This window comes from Sorex araneus, chromosome 7, assembly GCF_027595985.1.
Source record: "Sorex araneus isolate mSorAra2 chromosome 7, mSorAra2.pri, whole genome shotgun sequence".
Taxonomy (NCBI): Eukaryota; Metazoa; Chordata; class Mammalia; order Eulipotyphla; family Soricidae; genus Sorex; species Sorex araneus.
This window is the reverse complement of record NC_073308.1, coordinates 43,428,908-43,449,223: the sequence shown is the minus strand read 5'-3', so window position 1 is coordinate 43,449,223 and position 20,316 is coordinate 43,428,908. Positions and strand designations below refer to the sequence as shown.

The 20,316-nt window shown below is 59.2% G+C and overlaps 1 protein-coding gene across 1 annotated transcript; it reads right to left on the bottom strand.

Moving 5' to 3' along the window:
• Positions 1 to 318: 318 nt before the first annotated feature.
• On the bottom strand, positions 319 to 19,022 carry RHOBTB2 (Rho related BTB domain containing 2). The gene is made up of 10 exons (XM_004610109.2): positions 18,560 to 19,022; positions 14,339 to 14,540; positions 13,627 to 13,730; positions 12,941 to 13,126; positions 10,683 to 11,698; positions 10,250 to 10,368; positions 8,102 to 8,252; positions 4,285 to 4,373; positions 3,695 to 3,800; positions 319 to 2,736 (listed from the first exon to the last, which is right to left on the bottom strand). Exons 2-10 carry the CDS (start codon positions 14,528 to 14,530, stop codon positions 2,519 to 2,521), a joined length of 2,181 nt encoding a protein of 726 aa, XP_004610166.2. The 5' UTR covers positions 14,531 to 14,540; positions 18,560 to 19,022; the 3' UTR covers positions 319 to 2,518.
• Positions 19,023 to 20,316: the final 1,294 nt, after the last annotated feature.

Below are 20,316 nucleotides of genomic sequence, written 5' to 3'. Positions count from 1 at the left end.
GTGTCCGTCCTTCTCCCGAGCCTACAGTGGGTCCTCAGGGAAGACGGTCCAGTTGAAGGGGTCCACTCCCACCCCATTCCCTGTAACTTCCTGGGGTGCCCCCAGGAGCTGTCAGCCCACGCTGGGCCCCCAGCTACTCAGAGGCTTCTGGGGCACGACGCTGTTCGGTGCTGTGCACCGGTGCCACCTGGGCACTTCTCTGTCGGCTTCATCGGCCGATGCCTCTCACCCTCCGGCCCCTCTCTCCCGCCCCCGCCCCGAGGCTGACCCTTTGCTGTGGAGCTCGTTGGTAATATCAAACATGCCAAGGCCGCTAGGTACAAAATACTCATGTATTTATGAATTCATGACCAAATTAAATATGAAACCTTATATAAAAAGAGGTGTGGTTTGTTCCTCCCATCCACAGCAGCTTCCGGTGAGCACAGGGGGTTCCTGCTAGGCGCCTCGCTCCATCCTGTCCCCCGGAGGCCTCGGGCTTGCTCTGCAGGACCCCCCCCACACACACACCCCGTAGCTCTGAATTCCCCAGGGCCAGGTTCCTGGGGGGCGGGCGGGGGGCTGCACTCTAGCGTGCTTCGACCCCCTGGGAGGGGGCTCCTGCCCTCTCCTGAGTCAGCTGGGCTCCCAGCTGGTGTCTGCTGGCTCCGGCAGCGTCTTCGGGGAAGGGGCAGTGGGTCCCTGAGGGGCAAACCGGCCTCGGGCGCGGGGTCGTTGTGGGGCCCCTGTCCTGCGTGGCCAGTCTGCCTGTCTGCATCAGCCACGCCAGGCTTCTCCGCCAAGGACAGCGTTCCCTCCCCCTCGGTCTCTAGGTCCTGGCTCCCTGCCCATGTAGGGTCCCTGGGGCACCTGCAGCACACAGGTGCCCCCCCCCCCCCCCGACTCTGCCCCCTGCCGCTCAGCCAGGGTGCTGAGCCAAGCCACTGCCCACTCCAGGGCTTCCTTATCCACGCCCCGGAGGAGGCCACCGGCCAGCAGGGGGCAGCAGGAAGCCGGCTTCCCAGCCAGCCCTTCTGGCTGGGTCTTCCCCTAAGGTAAGCTCGAGCTAGACCTACCGGGAGTCCTCCCCCCAGCTCCTGATGGGGACCCCACCTTAAAACGTTCTCTGTCTTGGTGTCGGCACCACTAGATTGTTGCCAAGATTTCCTGTCTCTGGGTTGGCTCCATCCCAGTCCTGAAGCCAAGCTTGGGGGGTGGGCCCCCCCCCACCCCGGGGCAGCTTTCTGAGGTGTGGGGACAGTGGGGCTCTGCGCTCTCGCTCTCGGGACCTCACTGCCGCCCCGCCCCACCCCCACCCCCAGGGACTCCGTCTCTCCAATCTAGAGGTGGTGGTGGGAGGGGGGGTATGGACCATAGATTGGGTTGAAAAATGGGGGAAGGGCTCATTATGACCCACTGCGCCCAGCTGGGGTTGCACAGTTGATCCCATCTGCAACCCCCACGCGCCACCCCCCACCTGATTCTCATCCCTCAGCACGAACCCGGGCCGTGCTCCCGGCCGGTGCTCCCTGCTTCCCTCATTTCCTTTCCTCCCAGACCCGCCTGCCTGAGGCCGCACCCTCCGAACCCCAGGGCAGGGACCCCGTTCTCCAGACCAGCGTCCCCTCCTGACCCACTCAACAGCCACAGACCCCGGCCCCCCCCTCCAAGGGGCACAAGCAAGGGTCCCGTCCCTGAGAGCCCCCACCCACCCCCACCCCTCCCACGCACTGCGGGCAAGGCCGGGCAGCGGGTGACCGAGCCCCCATGGGCGACGCTGGCATCCACGATGGCAATCCCCCCTTCCTCTCTCCTCGCCAAGGCAGCCCCGCAGCTTTGCGAAGACAAGAGCCACAAGGGGGTGTGGAGGGGAGGGGGCTCTTCCTGTCTCCTCCTGGGCGGGACGAGGAGAGGGGGGTCTCTGCAGTGGTCGCGTTGTTGATTGGGGGGTGTGGGTTTTGTGTTTTGTGTTTTTGCTACTCGTAGCCCACGCCTAAGAAGCCATGCTAAGCTCCGGCAGGGAGGAGCCTGGGGGGCTGCCCGGCTCCCCGCACCCCTGCTCCGCCCTGGGCTCCCGTCTGAGTTGGTGCAGGAGGTGAGGGGCATTTCTGTGGCACCGAGAGGCCCGGCCCCCTCCCCGCTTCCTCAGGCCTGGGTGCCCGCAGCCCTCGGGTGGGCAGAGGGCGGGGTGGGGGCAGCTCTAACGGTTTCCTCTCTGCCCTGACCCCTCCATGCGGAGCAGGAATCAGTCTGGGGAGGGGGCTCCCCTCCCCGCCCCCCCGCTACTCCCCAACCCAGAGGCTCGGTGCCACCGCCAGCGGCCACCCGCCCGGCTCTGGGACCGGGGACCTCTGAGGGGGTCTCTCTGGTCCCAGGGGCCCCGTCCCCTCTCGCCCTGGCTGGCAAGACCCGCTCTGCCCTCAGGGTCCTGGTTCCGTGGGCCCCCCTCGTCCCCGGAAGGGGTGAGGGCGATGCAGAGGAGCGGAGGGGCAGGGGTGACGGGGGGACAGCAGCAGCGGGGTCCCAGGCCGGGGGCCTCTCAGACCACAGCCGAGGAGGACGAGGGGGACGATGAGGAGGCAGCAGAGGAGGAGGGCGCCGAGGGGTTGTTCCAGAAGAGCCAGCGCCGCTTGGGCAGCCGCTTCAGGTGCAGATAGTCCTCCTTCTCCCGCTCCTTGCGGGCGCGCTGGTAGTGGTCCTCCTCCTTCAGGTACCACACGGGTGGCCACCGGTGCTTCTCGAAATACTCCTGGTTCTCTGCAGCGCACACGGCAGGTCTTGGTCAGACAGTGGGGTGCTGGGAAATGGGCCTGGGGGGACCCTCCACCCCAACTGCCCTAGGGGCCGCTGGGGTCTTCCGTCCAGCGAGAAACCAGTGCCTGCCGCGGAGCTGAGCCCCTGCCCGCTGCTGCCGAGCACCCACAAAGGCAGCCCACCGCGCGGGCGGGACAAAGGCACCCCCAGAGAGAGGCAGCAGCAGGCGGCGGGGAGAAGCCTGGGTGCAGAGCCCGGGGCAGGTGGCGGGAGGAGAAGGCGCCGGCCGAGCTTTGGTGCAGAGTGGGGGGCTGCAGGAAGGCCAGGGATGGGGGCCTGGGCCCAGGGGGTTGCACTCAGGTGCAGGGCGGGGGCCAGGGAAAGCCAGCAGGGCTGTCGGAAGGAGGACAGAGTGGGAGCACATGCCCACTGGGGTGGCCCACCGGGAAGATGAGGAAGGTCCTGGTGGGTGGGACCTCAAGGACACCTGGGGGCAGGGTTTGGGGAGGCCTGTGGAACTTCTCGATGCCCATCACCCTGGCACCCAACACACTAACATGGGTCGCCGGGCCCCTCGGACGATGCTCCAACTAAGCTGGCAGTGCCAGGATCGTGTCCACCAAGTGCACCACAAAGCATTTCTGTATTTTTTTTTCCCTTGATGTGCACTGGGTCACGATAGTCAATGCACTCCCTCCTGCTAGCCAGCTCGAGTCCAGCACCCCGCCAGGACCGGGGGACACAGACCCCAGGGCAGACCCGGCTGCTCCCCACTCCCCCACTCCCGAGGCAAGCTGGGCCTCCACCAAGGGTCCTGGGTTACACACCCACACCCACCATTCACACACACACACACACACACACACACACACACACACACACACACACACACACACACACACACACACACACACACACACACACACACCCTGGAGGCAGGCAGAGTCCACAGGAGGCTCACCTGGGGACATGGCCTTCATGTCTCGGGGGAATTTGCGGCACACGTTGTTGTAGTTGGTGCAGATGTGGTGGAGACACCAGTCGGCCAGCTGGTACGCACAGTGGAACTGGGGAGGGAACAGAAGGGGCTCTGTGACTGGGCGCCATGCCCCCCCACACCTCCTGCCTGCCCCACCCCCGTTCACGGGTCTCCTTTTCCTCCCCCTCACCCCCATGCCCAGGCTGCTCTCGGGGTGCCCAAAGCGGACACAGATTTAGTCCTCATCACAAACTCCCACGGTGGACTTCGGCACTCCCACAGGCAGGGGAGGGGGGCGGGGGGGGGCGAGAATTGGTCTTTAAAGAAGCAGGTGGGCCTCATAGATGCGAGTGCCCAATGTCCTTTAAATGACAGTAGCCCTCCCCCGCAAGACAGGGCTCCCTCCCCCTGCCCTGCCCTGTGGCTGCTGCAAGTGCCCCGAGAGGCGGTGGGCATGGCCCCTGCCTCACAAGGGTTTCCTCTCTGCCCTGCTGCCCAGCCCTTTGCAAACGCTGTCTGTGGACACAGCCCAGCACGGAGTCTTGGAGAAATTCCTCTCTCTGCTCTCTTACCTGAGCCAGTTCCAGGAACACCAGGACGTCCCCATCGATGTCCACCATCATCTGGGTCGCTTCCATCAGCCCCGTCACTGTGTACTGCTCTGTGACACACACACACACACACAGCATGGAGGCAACTGAGGAAGTGCGAGAGCAGACCGCGGGCAGGCAGGGACTCACGGGAAGAGGCTTCAGGGGCAAGGAGAGGGCCCGGGCTTTCTTCCCTCTAAGAAGCCCAGTCTCTCTCTCTCTCTCTCTCTCTCTCTCTCTCTCTCTCTCTCTCTCTCTCTCTCTCTCTCTCTCTCTCTCTTCCCTCTGAGAAGCCCAGTCTCTCTCTCTGTCTCTGTCTGTCTGTCTTTCTGTCTCTCTCTCTCTCTCTCTCTCTCTCTCTCTCTCTCTCTCTCTCTCTCTCTCTCGATTTTTGCCTTTTTTTCCTTTGTCACACCTGGCAATGCTCAGGGGTTACTCCTGGCGGTGCTCAGGGACCCATATAGGATGCCAGGGATTCAACTCGGGTCGGCTACGTGCAAGGCAAACGCCCTCCCTGCTGTGCTATTTTGCTCCAGCTCCCCACGTTCTCTCTTGAGCATATATTTCTCTCTCTCTTCCGTCACATTTCTCTAAGCAAGTTGCTTTGGATGAAACTATTTTGCCTCACTGTAAGAGGAAAGGCCAGGGAAAGCTGCCGACACTTGACTCAGTACCAGTGAGGAAACGGGCTTCCCAGCAGCGCTTTCCCAGTGGAGTGGAAAAGTGAGAAGTGGGAAGTGAGGGAGGATCGTCCAATCAACTACGAGGATTTATTCAAGCCTCATGTAAGTTCCACCAAGGAGCCTGATGGACTCGGGGTGAACTCCCAGTGGGCTGGGCCGTGAGACCACCAGGAGCAGGAGTCACGGCTCTGTTTGCAAGGAGTGGCCAACATGACTATGGATTAAACCTACTGGTTTGGAGTGACTTAAATTTCATATCACATTTGGAGCCAGAGTCATAGGACAGCGGGTAAGGCACTTGCCTTGCACATGACTGACCTAGGCTTGACCCCCGGCACCCCATATGGTCCCCAGAGCTTGCCAGGAGTGAGTGATCCCTGCGTGCAGAGTGAGCCTGAGCACTGCTGGGTGTGGCCCAGAAACAAAGAAACAAAAACAAAAGGAAAGACAGCAGACAATTCCTCTTGGTGAGACACATGAACCGATGACATTATCTATCCCAAAGAAAGTTGAATGTGGATCAGATCCAGCCTTCAGAACCAACAACTGGCTCACTGGAGCTGTGATGTACTACAGAAATGCCACGAGCAAAATCTTAGTTATGGACAACTCTGCGAAAGGACAAACTACAGGGGCTTTTGTTGTTGCTAGTTCGTTGTGGGGCCACCTTGAGTGGTTCTCAGGAGCGAGGATTATCCCCAACCAGCATTCATGGGCCCACAGGGCCCCTCTGGGTGATGCTCGGGGGTATGTGAGGTGCTGGAGATCAACCCAGGCCTCTATCACTTGAGTTACATCCCCTGTTCCCAAATATCTGGTGGGTTTTCCCCGACAAAATGCAAGGGGAAAAAATTTTTTTTTAATATTTTAAAAGAGGGGCTGGAGTGATAGCATAGCGGGTAGGGCGTTTGCCTTGCACGCGGCCGACCCGGGTTCAAATCCCAGCATCCCATATGGTCCCCTGAGCACCGCCAGGAGTAATTCCTGAGTGCAGAGCCAGGAGTAACCCCTGTGCATCGCCAGGTGTGACCCAAAAACAAACAAACAAAAAAATTTTTAAAGAAACGGGGAAAAAGTATGTAAAGAAAATTAAAAAAACATGTTCTAATGTTTAAATATACATATTTGCCAGATAAAACAACAAAGATGAGGAAAGAAGTAAGGTCATAAGAGGTACCCTTAAAGAAAAAAAAAAAGGACAACAGGCAAGGGTTCCCTGCCAAGGGAGGAGAGCGAATGGTTAGACGGGATGGCTGGCGGTGCTGGGCTGAGCCTGTGAGAGTCTGGCTCCTTATGGAATAACGTTATCCAGAATAAACCTGCTCCACTGACCCCGTTGCTTGAAACTGTTGTTACGCTTAACATGGAAACAGTCTTCATTCATGTGGCGGGCAGAGAGACAGCTCAATGGGTTAGGCACACGCTTTGCATGAGGAGGCCTGGGTATGACCCCTGCACGGTTCTCAGAGTGATACCAGAACTGTCTGTGGAGCACAGAACAGGGAGTAGTCCCTGAGCACCAGGAGGTGGGGGCCCCAAGGCCCCAATATTAAATTCAACAAAGGTGTTTTATGTTTGAGCCAATGACTTCACAGGATTCCTGACAGGGCTGGAGGGCACCAGATACTCCAGCCAAACTTCTCAGCAGCTTCTGCTGACTTGCAGCACATGCGTGCACCGCCCTGCCTGCAGGATTCCCAGTGCGGATGGACCCACCCTGGGAGAAGTCATTCCACCCAGACTGACGGGCCCATCTGCACAGCCTGCGGCTTAATATTTCTAATGGCCTCAGGAAAGCTGCCCGTGTGTGCTTACCTAGTTGGCTAGATTCTGCCGGCATGCTATGATGCAACAAAGTGGTGAGAACATCTTTATACAGTCTTACTTTTTCAATTTTTTTAGTCTTTCTAAAATTGAAATACTTGGTTTGAGAGGTTTTTGGGGTTTTTTTTCTTTCTTCTTTTTTTTTTTTTTTTGGGTTTTTGGGTCATACCCTGCAATGCTCAGGGGTTATTCCTGGCTCTGCACTCAGGAATTACTCCTGGAGGTGCTCGGGGGACCATATGGGATGCTGGGAATCGAACCCAGCTCAGAGGCATGCAAGGCAAACGCCCTACTCCAGCCCCTTGGTTTAAGAGTTTGGACCACTGTATGTGCCCAGGGAGAGCCTGTCTCTTCATCCCTGTCCTCAAGTCCTCTGTGCGCCCAGCTGGGGTCCCCGGCCCCTCCATCGCCTCAGTGCTGAATATCCCAGATCTAGTCAATGACTGCCTTCTCACTGCACATGACGAAGGCCCCGCTGTAAAACTCATTTCTCCTCACGGATTGCCATTTCCCTCCATCTCAGCCTCAATCAAAGTCACCCAACAGTGCCACCCCACTTCTGATACTGACTCCTTCCTGCAGCCTTGACTCAGTACCGGAAACCTTCTGCCCCCATTAAAGAACATGAACCTGAATACCCGGCTCGGGACAGGCTCTGACCGCAACACCACCCCACGCCAGATGCCAACACCAACAGGAGCCCTCTGCCCGCCCGCACCAGCGCCCCTTCATCTGCAGGGCCCCAGCCCCAGCCTCTTGCCACCCCCTCTTGCCACCAGCCTGCCCTCTTTCCAACTCCCCAATCCCAAGAACCCTGGAATTGGCTCAGTTCTCACAATCTTTTTAAAAGAATTAAGAGTGGCAGGTGAATATTTGTTTTTCTGTTTCTGGAAGGAAAAAAAGAGAGAAAGCAAAGCTGAAGGTGAAGGAGGAGAGGAGATGGGCAAAAGGAGAGGAAGCGAGGATGCCAAGGGCACAGGGACTGTGTTCTCCTGCCTTGACGTCCTGGGCATGGAAGAAGCCGTGCAGACTGAGCATCTCTCTAGCACCGCTTGGAGACCCCCCTTGGGGGGTGGGGTGGGCCGGAACCCCTCCAGGAGAGACTCTGCCTGACGCCTCACCCGATCCCTCACCCCAGCCTGGCGTGTACCAGCATGCCTCACTCTCTGTCAGCTTGGTCCCGTGCTGCTGCTGGCAGCCTGTCCCACAGGAGAGGGGCGGAGACGCTCTCTCTCCCCTCCTGGGGTTCCCTGGCCTCCGCGGGGAGGCCCCTGAGTGCCCTGGTTACTTACCTGTGAGGGCAACCAAGTGTGGCAGGCAGAGGCGGTTGGCCAGGATGATGAGCTTCATGTCATCCAGGTCGGGGCTGGAGGTGAACATGCCCGTGTAGAGGTACTCGAGCACGGCCCGCATGCAGCTCTTGCTCGTGTAAGGAAACACCACCTGTGGTGGGGTACACCCGATGAGGTCACACACACACACACACACACACACACACCACCCCGCCAGGACGAGTCACCTGTGGGGGGTACACCCGGTGAGGTCACACACACACATACATACACACACACACACACACACACCCCGCCCGGAGGAGTCACTCAGTTCTGAGACCCAGTGAGGTCACACACACACACACACACACACACACACACACACACACACACAAACACACACACACACCGCCAGGACGAGTCACTCAGTTCTGAGAAACTCCACCGCCAGCCCACTAGGACGGGTCACCCTGCCTCTGCCCCAACGACCGCCACAGCTGTCTCCCTTAGGAGACACGGGGCCCCGTCGGCTGTCACGAGAGGCCCTGGCTGCTCTCCGCACCCTTTGGAAGCCCTTGTGGGCTGGAGGATGCTTGACGAGGCCTTGCAGGTTCCAAAACTTCCTCCAGCCCCTTGGGCCCTGAGGAGGCTGCAAGGCCGGGATAGAGGCCGAGCAAAGCCCACGCCAGACGCGTCTCTCTGACTGCCGGAAGCGGCTGCTTTGGGCCTGTGGGATCTCCTCCGAGCAGTGCCGCAACCGAAACTGCCTTCTCATCAGACACGAGTCTCCGCGGGCCGCCCTGGGACTCGGCCCGAGCTCTCGGGCTGGCCTCCGTGGGGCCGAGACGAGCTGAGGAGCGGAGGCGGCCCATGGAGCTTCGGGAATTCCTCCCCACGAGGCCCGACCCCGTCCTGATCCCACGGCTGTGACAATCAGGAGGGACTCAAATCCCAGGCCCGGGCCTTGGCCAGTGTGGGGTTCCTCATTCCTCCCCCGAAGCCCCGGCAAGTCCCAGTATGCCGTCCCCTGACACCAGGCCACCCCGCTGCTTGATGTCCAGTTTCTCACTCAAGTGCCGGGCGTGGGGCGGGCGTTTCCCAAAGGGAGCGGCACCGAAGCAGGCACTTAGCAGAAGGGAAAACTACTCGTCCCCACCTAAATCCACAGCCACTTAGAGAATGGGCCTGTGCCCCTCGGAAGTGGAGGCGGCCCACAGTCCCGTGGGACCGTGAGAGCCCTCCGGGAGTTTCACAGAGAAGCCACCACGCGCTGCCGTGACCAGGGCTCAGCGACGGGCATGAAGGAAAGAGACTTCGGAGAACGTTTCCCAGCACGGCTATTCCCAGCTCCCTCCCACAGCCCCAGGAGGTGTTTGCTGTGAAAGGACGAGGGAGAATGGGGCCCCAGGAGGCCTTTCCTCCCCGCCCAGTTTGTACTTTGCTGCTTTGACACAGGGTGGGGGGCTTTGCTGTTCCTGCAGGGCCTGCCCCTCCCTGGCCCAGCCAGTTCCTAGATTGTAAAGCATCACCGTTGAGCTCATCTGCAGCCCACAGCCCGTAGTCCACCATTACCCGTCTCTGCTCCCCTTCCCGAAACTGGGCCCTCTGGCCCAAGTCTGCCGGGCTCACTCAACCAGCCCATGCTGCTTTGCTCTTTCCTTCCAGGGAACCTGCCCACAGGTGCCCTGCACTCAGGGCTTCCTGCTCCCCACATCCCCATGGCTTCCCTCCTTCCGATCTGCTCAGTTTCTCCCAAAGTCCTTCCATTTATACCCATGATGGGCTGGGTTGGGGAACGACTGCATCTCCCCTCGCTGTTGGCTGCACAGACAGGGTACAAGGCAGAGAGCCAAGGAATTGGCAGCCTCGAGCTCACGCTCTAACCTCCCCTTTCCGCTCTCACAACCCTGGGGAAGCCAAGTGGCATGGCAGGGCCCTTGCTTTCTTGTGAAAAAGTGAGACGGCCCTGCTGCGTAGGAGCTTGGCCTGAGATGGCCGGCGAGAACATACCGGAAACACTTTCTAAAAGACGGAGGCAAGACGTTACTAGAATCCCTTTAGTGGTGCAGTGCTCTGGGAACCACCTCCCCAACTTCTCCTGGGGCTATGGCCCAGGGTTAGAGCAGCCGTGTTGAGGTGGCACGTGCCTCCCCGTCCGAGCCTTACCTCCCGGGTGGAACTCTCCACAAACGGCCCTCCAAACATGGCAGCCATCCAGTCGCAGCTGGAAATCAACAGGGGCTTGTGGGCGCTGATGGTACCGTCGTCCAGGATGAAGGTGACATCTGTCGGGGAGGAGGAGGAGATGTGCCGCATGAGGACGTGGGCAGGCAGCTATGGGACAGTGAGCCCAGGGGAAGAAGCTACAATCAGGACACAGCCCCCTTTCCTGAAGCCAGGAGCTGCGGTGGTCACAGTGGCCCAGCTCCCCAGTGTGGGACCCCGGGGCCTTGGGACCTGAGCCACCCCATCGCCGGGACACACAGCTGAGACCTCTGGGAAGCGCCATCAGGTGGATGCAGACCTCCACCCTCGGGAACGCCCCTGCTGTCCGGCCCCGAGGAGCCCCCAGCAGGCTTAGTTCTGGCAGGCTCTCTACCTGAGAAGGTGCCCTTCGCCAAGCACTCTTTCACCCGGTTGGTCCGGCGGACGTGGAAGGCCTTGGTGATCTCCTGGTTCATGAAGGCCTCGTTGTTGAGGATGTTGGCCACCATCATGCGCAGGTCGAAGACCTCGAGCAGCTCGGCGATGTGTGCGATGTGCATGAGGTCCCGCTCCTTCTCGTCCAGCTCGCCCGTGTACAGGTACTTCAGAACAGCCCGGAAAGGCCCTGGTTGGATGGAGCTGTCCATTTTGACCACCACCATCAGCCGGGACTTGTAGGTCAGAGGGTCTTCCGCCATCTCCTCCTGGATGCTCACGAAAGCTCGGCTCCAGGAAGACAGCACTCGGGCCCGGCCCGGCAGGTACCCTGTCCCGTTGCCCCGTAAGATGCCGTCGCTGGTCGAGGCCCGGAGCCCGGCGGGCCCGGAGCCCCCGCCCTCGTCCACGCTCTCACACACGTCAAAGCTGGCGGCCCGAAGCAGAAAGTCCCGCCCGTGGTGGTGGTGGTGATGGTGGTGGTGATCAGGGTGACCCCGGTGGTCCTCCGGGCGGGGCCCCCCTGGCCCCGAGGGGCCTCCCAGCTCCCCCTCGCTCAGGTCCATGAGGAACAGGTCGTAGAACTTGGAGGAGGAGGTGGAGAGGTAGATCTTGTGGGCAAAGATGCGCACCCGCTCCTGCAGCACCAGGATGACGTCCGCGCACAGCGGGTCCTCCAGGAGGTGGGCGGGGCACTCCTCGCTGCTGGAGGGGGCGGCGGGCACCACGATGATGGGGGGCGGCGGCTTGGGGGGCAGGAAGGGCGCCTGCAGCAGGGGCCGCTGCACGTTGCGGAGGTGGGACTTCCAGAACTGCAGGTGGCGGCGGGAGATGAGCGCGGCTCGGATGGCATTGTCAAAGACGTCCTTGATGCCAAACTGGGCCACCACGCTGGTCTCGTAGTAGGGGATACCCAACTCCTTGGCCACCTCCCGGCCCTTCTCAGGGGGGAGGATCTCATTCGGCTTGATGGGCCTGTAGGTGAGAGGAAGGAAACCCAATTCACGTCAGTGGTGGAGGGTAGGACGGGGGGGCACAGGCCGGGGGGTCTCTGTTCAGGATCCATAACTTGCCCTGCTCTTTTTTTTTTTTTTGCTTTTTGGGTCACACCCAGCGATGCTCAGGGGTTACTCCTGGCTTTTGCACTCAGGAATTACTCCTGGCGGTGCTTGGGGGACCATATGGGATGCCGGGGATCGAACCCGGGTCGGCTGCATGCAAGGCAAACGCCCTACCCGCTGTGCTATCACTCCGGCCCCTGCCCTGCTCTTAATCACTAAATTTCTCCCTTTTCTTCCCCTGTCTGGTCACATCCTACCAGTCCGACGGTCCACATCCAATCCCGCTTCTCCCGGGAAGCCTTCTGTATTCTCCGGGCCCGTGGATTTCCCTGCTCCCAGCAGTGGCAGCTCTAACTATCATGCTGGCAATTACTACACAAGGTTCCACATTAGTTTTTTAACACAGTCACAAATCTGTCACATATTCTCACACAGTTCATCTCCCAACATGTTTATAGCACCTTCTCCACAAAGACAACCCCTTTTCTCCTTTCTGTAGGTGCTCAATCCTGCATCACCCACACAGCATGTAATGGATGGAAGGATGAATGGATGGCTGGAAGGATGGATGCATAGATGAGTGGGATGTATGGACAGGAAGATGGAAGAACAGATGGATGGATGTGTGATTGGATAAATAGATGGATAGACATATGGATGAGTGAATAAATGAATGGACAGATGGAGAGACAGATGGGTGGGTGGGTGGATGGATGGATGGAAAGATAGATGGATAGATGGGTGGGTAGGTGGATGGATAGACAGAGACAGATGGACATACATATGAATGGATAATTGGATGAATGGATGGACAGATAAGGAGCCAGAAAGACGGATGGATGGATGGATGGAAAGATAGATTGTAGAATCCAACCACATAGATAGGTGGGTGGACAGATGGAAAGATGTATGTATGTATGTATGTATGTATGTATAGATGGATGGATGGATGGATTGGTGGATGGGTGGATGGGTGGATGGGTGGATGGATGAATGGTTGCAGACACACACTCTTTTGGTTCCTTATGTCGGCTGCTGCAAATAGAAAGGCATACAGCTCAGCAGGAGTTCAGGACAAAGCAGAGAGCCATGGAGACACACCCCCACACTCCCCTTGGCTTCCTCCTTCCCCTCCCTGGGCACCAGCTCCCCCTACCTAGCCAAGGGTCTCCTGGCCCTATTGACAGCTTCCAGGTCAGCGTAGCGCAGGTCCAGCTGGCAGCCTACGAGGATGACAGGAGCTCGGGGACAGAAGTGCTTGATTTCTGGGTACCACATGGTCTTGACATGGTGGAGGGAATTGGGGTTGGCAATGGAGAAGCACAGAACCACCACATCTGACCTGGGAGTAGGACAGGGAGATTACGGGCAGAGAGAGCAAGGCTCCCACCCCTGGAATGAAGAAGAATGCGCATGCCCCGCACCCCTGCACTCGTGTTCCACATCGAGTCACCTGCATCTGCCCGTGTGACTTACACAGCATCATAACAGCTCCTCTAATTTAGCATCTTAGAGCTTTCAACGGCCCTTGTTTTGACCTCATGTCTACCTTGTGAGTTAGAAATTACCATTTTTGCCACCTCAGAGCTAAGAAAAAGCATCTCAGAACAGTTTTCTAATTGGTCTGAAATCACAGAGCTAGCAGGTGGCAGGGCTGGGGTTCAACCCAGCATCCTGTCTGCAAGCCAGGGCTCTTTCCCCGCCCCTCACTGTCCTCCGAGGAGTGCTGCAGGCTCTGTTCTCCCCTCCTGCCTTCCTGCTCCCATTTCACAGGTGCCCAATCTTCGTAAAAGCAGCCAAACCCCAGGCCCAGCCTTGCAGGCAGCCAGAGTTCTTCCCTACCTCCCATAAGCAAAGCGACGGTCTTTGTGGTGGTCTCCAAAGGTGTCCCAGAGGCGGAGGGAGACACTGACATCATCTACCACATCACGAGATCGTTCCAGCACCTGTTGGGCAGGGGAGGTGGGGGAGGTTGGGGGCCAGGGGGATGGGGATTGGGTGGGAAGTCAGGGCAATAGAATTTAGGACACCTACTAGTCAATACAGGGTGGTGCCGGCCCAGCGGCTGGAGGCCAAAGCTAGTGGCACCACCCTGTGTAGTCCCTGTGGATGCAGAAGCCAGGGCGGCAGGCCGAGAGGGCAGGCTGGTGGGGGTGCACGGATTCTCTGGGGGAGCTGCCGCTGCGCCTCTGGCAGCTTCTTGCTCTCAGCGCTCCAACCCCCACAGCCTTTCTCTGCCGACCCCAGCATTGCTGAGGCCAGGAGTATGGAATATGCCACACCCCAGTCCAGGGCAGGCCCCGGGCTGCGGGACCATCAAGCCGAGCCGAAGCCATCTAAGGCCACTCTCCTGGGGTAGATCTACCTCTGACCCCTGTCTGGGGGATCCTTCCTCCTTAGCTTCCCCACCCCACCCCACCCCACCTCTAGGAGCTTCCACGAGCTCAGCAAGGGAGGCCCAGGTTTGGGTGACACGGGGCGAGGGCTTGGGAAGGACCCCAGAGCATGGCATGCCCCACACCCCCCCCAACAAGCTAGCGCCCTTGCACCTTACCTCCTGGCACACCCGGTACTGGTCGATGGCCCACACCGTGGGCACATGGGTGGCGAGCAGCTGGTACTGGGTGAGGGTGGCATTGCAGGCCCGGGCGCAGATGAGCCTGGTCTTGCCCACAGCGTTGTCCCCCACCACCACGCACTTGATGGTCTCTACGTTTGGCCTTTCATAATCCATGTCAGAATCCATTAATCGGAACCTGAGGGAGAGGAGAAATGGCCAGGGTGGTGCCCGCGCCCGCACCGCGCCCGCACCGCGCCCGCACCGCGCCGGCCCCAGCCAGCCCCACTCCTCGGCACGGAACCCTCCTCCAAGCACTGACACCGAGGGGACAGGAAAGGAGCGGCCACCCTCGGCAACTTTCAGGGCAAGAGCTGCGCAGGGCCCCGCGTAGGCAGAGGGAAGCCGGAGACCCCGCTCAGGCCGAGGAGCACTCCCTTAGGAGCACTTGTCTTCCTCCTGGTTTCACCATCCTCCAGCGGGGCGCGTGAGAGACCGGGCAGGCCTGCGCGCTGCACCCGGCTCCTCGAAAGACAAGAGTCTGAGGGGAAACTCATTCATCCCTCCAGCTGCCTCCTCCCAGCACAGGGCGAAGGCGGCGACCAGCAAACAGCTGAGAGCAGCAGTCGGCGGGGCCAGGTCCCACCCCTTCCGGGCATGCCGGCGGGCTGGGCCACTTTAAAATTTAATGGACCTGTGGGAGCTGGGGGCAGCTCTACTGACCCCCCCGCCCCCCACTTTGCTTTGCTCTTCCCGATGGGGAATTTCCAAGCCGTTTTCACCCCCCTCCAAGCCCCCAGCCCCTTTATGGAGGTGCCAAGCCTTTTGTTTTTGTCTCTGGGCTGGGGGAGCATCCTAAGGTGACCAAGCAGGACACGGCCCTCTCCCGTCCTGTACCAGGCCTGTGTGCCCAGAGGCAGACCCTGTTTTGAGATGGGCGTGGGGATGACCAACATCTGGGCGGGGACCTGCCCGTGGCTCTTCCACCCAGGCTGCCCTCTGAGCCTTCAGCTGCAGGGGGAGCCAACTTCATCCCCCTTTGCTCTGCCCATTCCTGGGAGAAGAGCGTTTAGGCGCCAGCCCTGCACACATCGAAAGTGTCACCAAGCTCTGGTGATGACGTAGCAAGAGGGACACAAAGGTCAGGCACTGAAGCCTGAGTTTCTGGGCAAATTCCTGCCTCGGTTTCCTTTTTTTTTTTTTTCTTTTTGCATGGGGCAGAGGAAGTGGTTTGTCCACCCACCGAGGGGAATGGCTCAAACGCACAAACAGAAGGCCCTTCCGTGGCCAAAATGCCACGTCCGTGTTCAAAAAGCTGTCACCAGGAGGAGACCTCTGCTGTAGGGGCTCTGGCTGGCAGCCTCCCAGCTGGCATGTCACCCACCTGGAAGGGATGAAGGGAGGGAGAGGGGGCCGGGACAAGGTCAGTCAGGAAGCTGGTTTGGCCAGGGTCCCCGGGGCGGCCACCGTTCACACTGCCTGTGCCCCTGCTGTCAGCTCATCAGCTCCGCCGGGGCCACAGCAAGCAGGAGGCTCCATCCTGGGCTGAGCAAGGCTGAGCTCAGCTCCCCACCCCCACCCGCACCCCAGGCTGCACTCAGGCAGCCCAAGGCCCAGGCCAGCAGAGCAGCTCCTTCCCGCTGCTGTAACTGGACGGCCGCGCGCAGGCATGCAGAGCTGAGGGACCCAAATAACGCTGGCATCTGGGGTCCGCCCAAGTGTGCGCATCCCAGCAGGCTGGACAAGAAGTACAGCAAGGGCTTTTCAGTGAGATAAGCACCTCCTCTTCCTTGAAATGTTACAGGCTCTGGACCCCGCAGAGTAGGGGGTCTCCAGGCAGGTCCCGCCCCAGAGCTCCAGGGCAACTGTCGGCCTCCCTCCTTCCCGCCCCCCCCCCCCCCCGCCTCCAGCCCTTCCCTCTGCCCCCCGTGGGCAGCCAGACTTGTAACCGCCATCTTGGCTCCTCCCAGCTCACTCGAAGCAAGGGCCTGGGACTCCACTTGCACCATCCAGGCCTCACAGCGAGAAGCGTTCCCACTGGGAGGTAGCGAGCGTCTGGGCTGGCGTTTCTGTTCCATCAACTGGAGAACAAATCCCATGGAGACCCCAACACCAATGTGCATGTGTTACAGAAGAAAGAGGAAAACCCACGAGTCAGTAGAACTTCTTAAATCCTGACTCTGGTGGCGCATCGGTCTGAAGGTAGGCGTGGGGACGAGGAGCCCGGGGCAGAGGGATGCTGGTGCCGAAATCGGCCTCGTGAGGGCAAGGACAAGGCCACATCGTGGGCAGAGCCAGGCCGGCCCAGGATGCGTGAGTCCTGGTCACAGATACCTAGGGCTAAGCAGAGCTCAGCTCATCAACAAGGAGGGCAGCGGTGAGCACTGTACTGTGAGTTTAGGCATGATACCAGCTGGGTGGTACTGGGCCTGAGGCTTGGTCAGGACTCCTCAATCGCTCCTGCAGCTTCCCCAGCGTGTCCTTCCACGTCTGCCCACTTCCTCCCACTTTTTTCTCATTCTCACCCTTGCCACCCCTGTCCCAACTGCCCGACTGGCAACCTTTATCGTCCTTTCTAGGTAAGGAATGATCGCTTCCTCCTCTAGGCATCGGTCTGCCTTCCGGAAAATGGGTATGAAGTCTTGGGAGGGAAAGTCTCCAAGACTTGGTGAGTTCGTGCCTACGGAGCCTGGGCAGAAAAAAAGGTGCTTGTCTTCTTATGTAATATGGTATTATATAATGCCAGATTACATATCTATATGTAATTATATCCCTCTTAAGATACAGACTGGCCCACTTGAGTCAGCAGAACTCTGGAGTCGAAGCTGACCTGTCTCAAACCAGGTTCCTGTACTGCAAGCAGCGGGCTGATGCCAGCTGTAAGGTGATTTTTGTTCTAGAATATTGCCAACTTGACTGGATCGTGGTTGCGACTGGGTGATTGAACCCACTCAACGGGCTTCTCAACTTCCCCTTCGTCTGGCACTCTCCCCTTCAATGACTCTGGGCTTTTCTTCACAGCTGCCCCACCCTCACGTCTTCCGAGCTCCCACCAACCTCCACACACTGGGGCTTCTTTGCTACCCTGAGCTGGGGGGTCACATCACCCAAGGAGGCCATGGCCCTGCATGACTGCAGAGTCACTGAGGGTCCCTGTCCCCTTTTTCAGAAACAGCCTCCTGCACACTGCTGGCCCAACTCTGAGGACTCAGGCCAGGCCAAACCCAAGGTGTGCTCAGCCGCAAGCCTCACCCACTCCCTATGCCACCCCCATACCCCTACACACCCTCTTCACGAAGCCCAGAAAAGCCCCCCTCTCCCTCCCACAGCTTATAGGCTTGTACTTCTGAGGCTGCCCTAGTCTGGTTGTCAAGGAAACCACAGAATCTCCCTGGGAGCCTGGCTTGTCTCCTAGCAACCAATATCCCACATTCTGCATCTTACAAAAAAACGTGAAAGGGAGGAATATCAGAAAATAAAGGTAAAAATCAAAGAGGATGGACAGGAAGGGAGACTCGGGAAGGGCAGAGCAGAGAGGGCACCTCCCAATTACAGGAGACTCCCACTGTGGTCACTGACATTGCCATCTGTGGGGGCAGGGAGGGATGAATACCCGGGGTTAGCTCCAACGGACAGCAAGGCCCAACGGGATCGGAGCCGGTGACATTAACCAGCAGTGCAAGCCTCAACACGGAATACGCCTCTCAAACCCCAAACGCCCAGACATCAACAAACAGCGCTCGGGGATTTCTACCCGGTAGGGTGTCAGAGCTCTGAAACAGGCTGCACGGGAGTTGGGGTGAAAGAAACATCTCCAGAACCAAACAAAACACCCCAATCACACTGCTTCTGAACCCTACCCCCACTCCTTTAGGACACGGTATTCTGCACACACACACACACACACACACACACACACACACAATCAAAATAATCATCGGGTCAGGCCTCGCCACCTCCTCGTAAGAGAATCAAGTTCGTCTTCCTTCCGCTGGAAAAGCCCGAAACGACTTAAGTCCCCTGTCGGCTCCCTGTCGGCTGAAACCCCACCCGCCCCCAGCAGCCCAAGCTCTCGTCCAGGGCAGCGGCACAAGCCCCGGGCAAGTCCGGAAGCGCGCAGACCCGGCCGGGAGGGCGCGGGAGGGCAAAGCGCCCAGCAAACCTTTCCCGAGAGGCTGCCTGCAACCCGGCCATGATAGAAATCAATCATGTACTTACACCACTACATGTGACGGGGTAATTTCTAGTGTAGGGAACACATCGCTTCCTGCTAAGCACGCTCATTTTAGTGAAATGTCTGGGGTCTCTCCGAGCGTGCAAGTTACAGGACGATGCAAGTTATAGGACGATGCTGCCGCTGCCGCTGCTGCCGCTGCCGCCGGCTCCAGGCCCGGGTCGCGTTAGCTCAGAAACTCTGGCAGAGCAGCCCAGGCCGGAGCGCGGGCCGGGACGCTCCGCGCGTGCAGCACTGCAGCCATTGCCTCTTCCGGATCAGCATCTCCCGGGCGCCCAATGTCATGGAGGCGCGGCCGCTCGGACCTGGCAGGGCCGCGGGCTGGCGAGCTGCGGGCGGCGCGCAGGGGCCGAGGCGAGGGGCGAGGCCGCCGCCGCTACGCGCCCGGCCCGCTCCCCAGGCGCTGCAGTCCCGGGTACCGCTGGCGACCTCCTTTTTTTCATTCACAAAAAAAAAAAAAAAAAAAAAAAGCAAAAGGGGCGGGGGCGAGGGGGAAGGGAAGAAAAAAAAAGCAAAAAAAAAAAGGAAAAAAAATCGTACCCCGACGGCATCGGTGACAGGCACCGCCCACCGCGGCGCGTCGTTGGCGGAAAGGCGCCGGGGGGCGGGGCGGGGGAGGGGCGGGGGCGGGGACGGACGGGGATTGGTAGCCCGGGCGGCCCCGCCCCGCCCCGCCCCCGCCCGCGGCGCGCGGCCTCCCTCCTCCCTCTCGGCGCCCTCCCTTCCCCCTACTCGGAGGCTCGGCCGAGCTGCGTTGTTCGCTTGTGCTCGGATCGTAAGGTCGCGTCCCCTGCTTGACAGGCGCAGCTCTCACTGTCCTCCCACGGGCACTCCCCTGTCCTGCGGGAGGCCGCGAGGAAGCTACGGGAGGCATCGCAGTCCTCCCTGTAAGGAATGCCAGTAAGCCGGGGGGCGTTGGGGGTCGCAGTGCGTCCCTCCCTCGGAGCGGGGCGGAAAGCACTGTGGCTGCAATGCTGCCCCACGGGAAGTTTCCCCTTCCCCCATCCCTCTCCAGATAGAGCCCTTGGACTGCCTTGGTCCTTGATGGTTTCAAGGTAGGGCCCCTGTACCAGGTCCATAGGTTTCCCACCTAGACTTTCTGCTCCGTGCCACCTGGCTTGTGTTCTATATAAATTAATTAATTTATTAATTGAATTCTTGGGGCTGGAATGATAAGTGCAGCAGGTAGGGTGCGGCCACCCGGTTTGATCGCCAGCATTCCATAGGGTTCCCCCAGCACCTCCTGGAGTGAGTGATTCCTGAGCCAGGAGTAACCCCTGAGCATCTCCAGATGTGGCCCCCAAAAACCAAACAAACAGAAAAACAACAAAATGCCCTAAAGACACTAGCCTCTGGCTTGGCACTGAGAGCTTTTGGGTTCCTATTTTCTTCACTGTAAACTAGAGATTACAAAGAACAGCCTCCCTAATTTGTCCTCAGAGGAAGTTTCCATACTCAAGGCTGATTTGATTACGATGATCCTGTCTGCTAATTACAACAGTCTGCTCTCTCTGACTTGACTTGGGCAGTTTTTAAGGCCTCCCACCTTAATCCCCTACATTACACTTCCAACTTGTGCTTTGAGAATGCACATTCATTTTAATACTAGTTTCTGCAAAATGTGCTTAGAAGAGAAATACATTGCTTTAGAGGGGAAGTGGAGGAGGATAAGTACAGCTATGGGATCCCCAGAGGGGTTCCCAAAAAGAGTCCAAAAGGATGGGGTTCAAAATGACAAAAG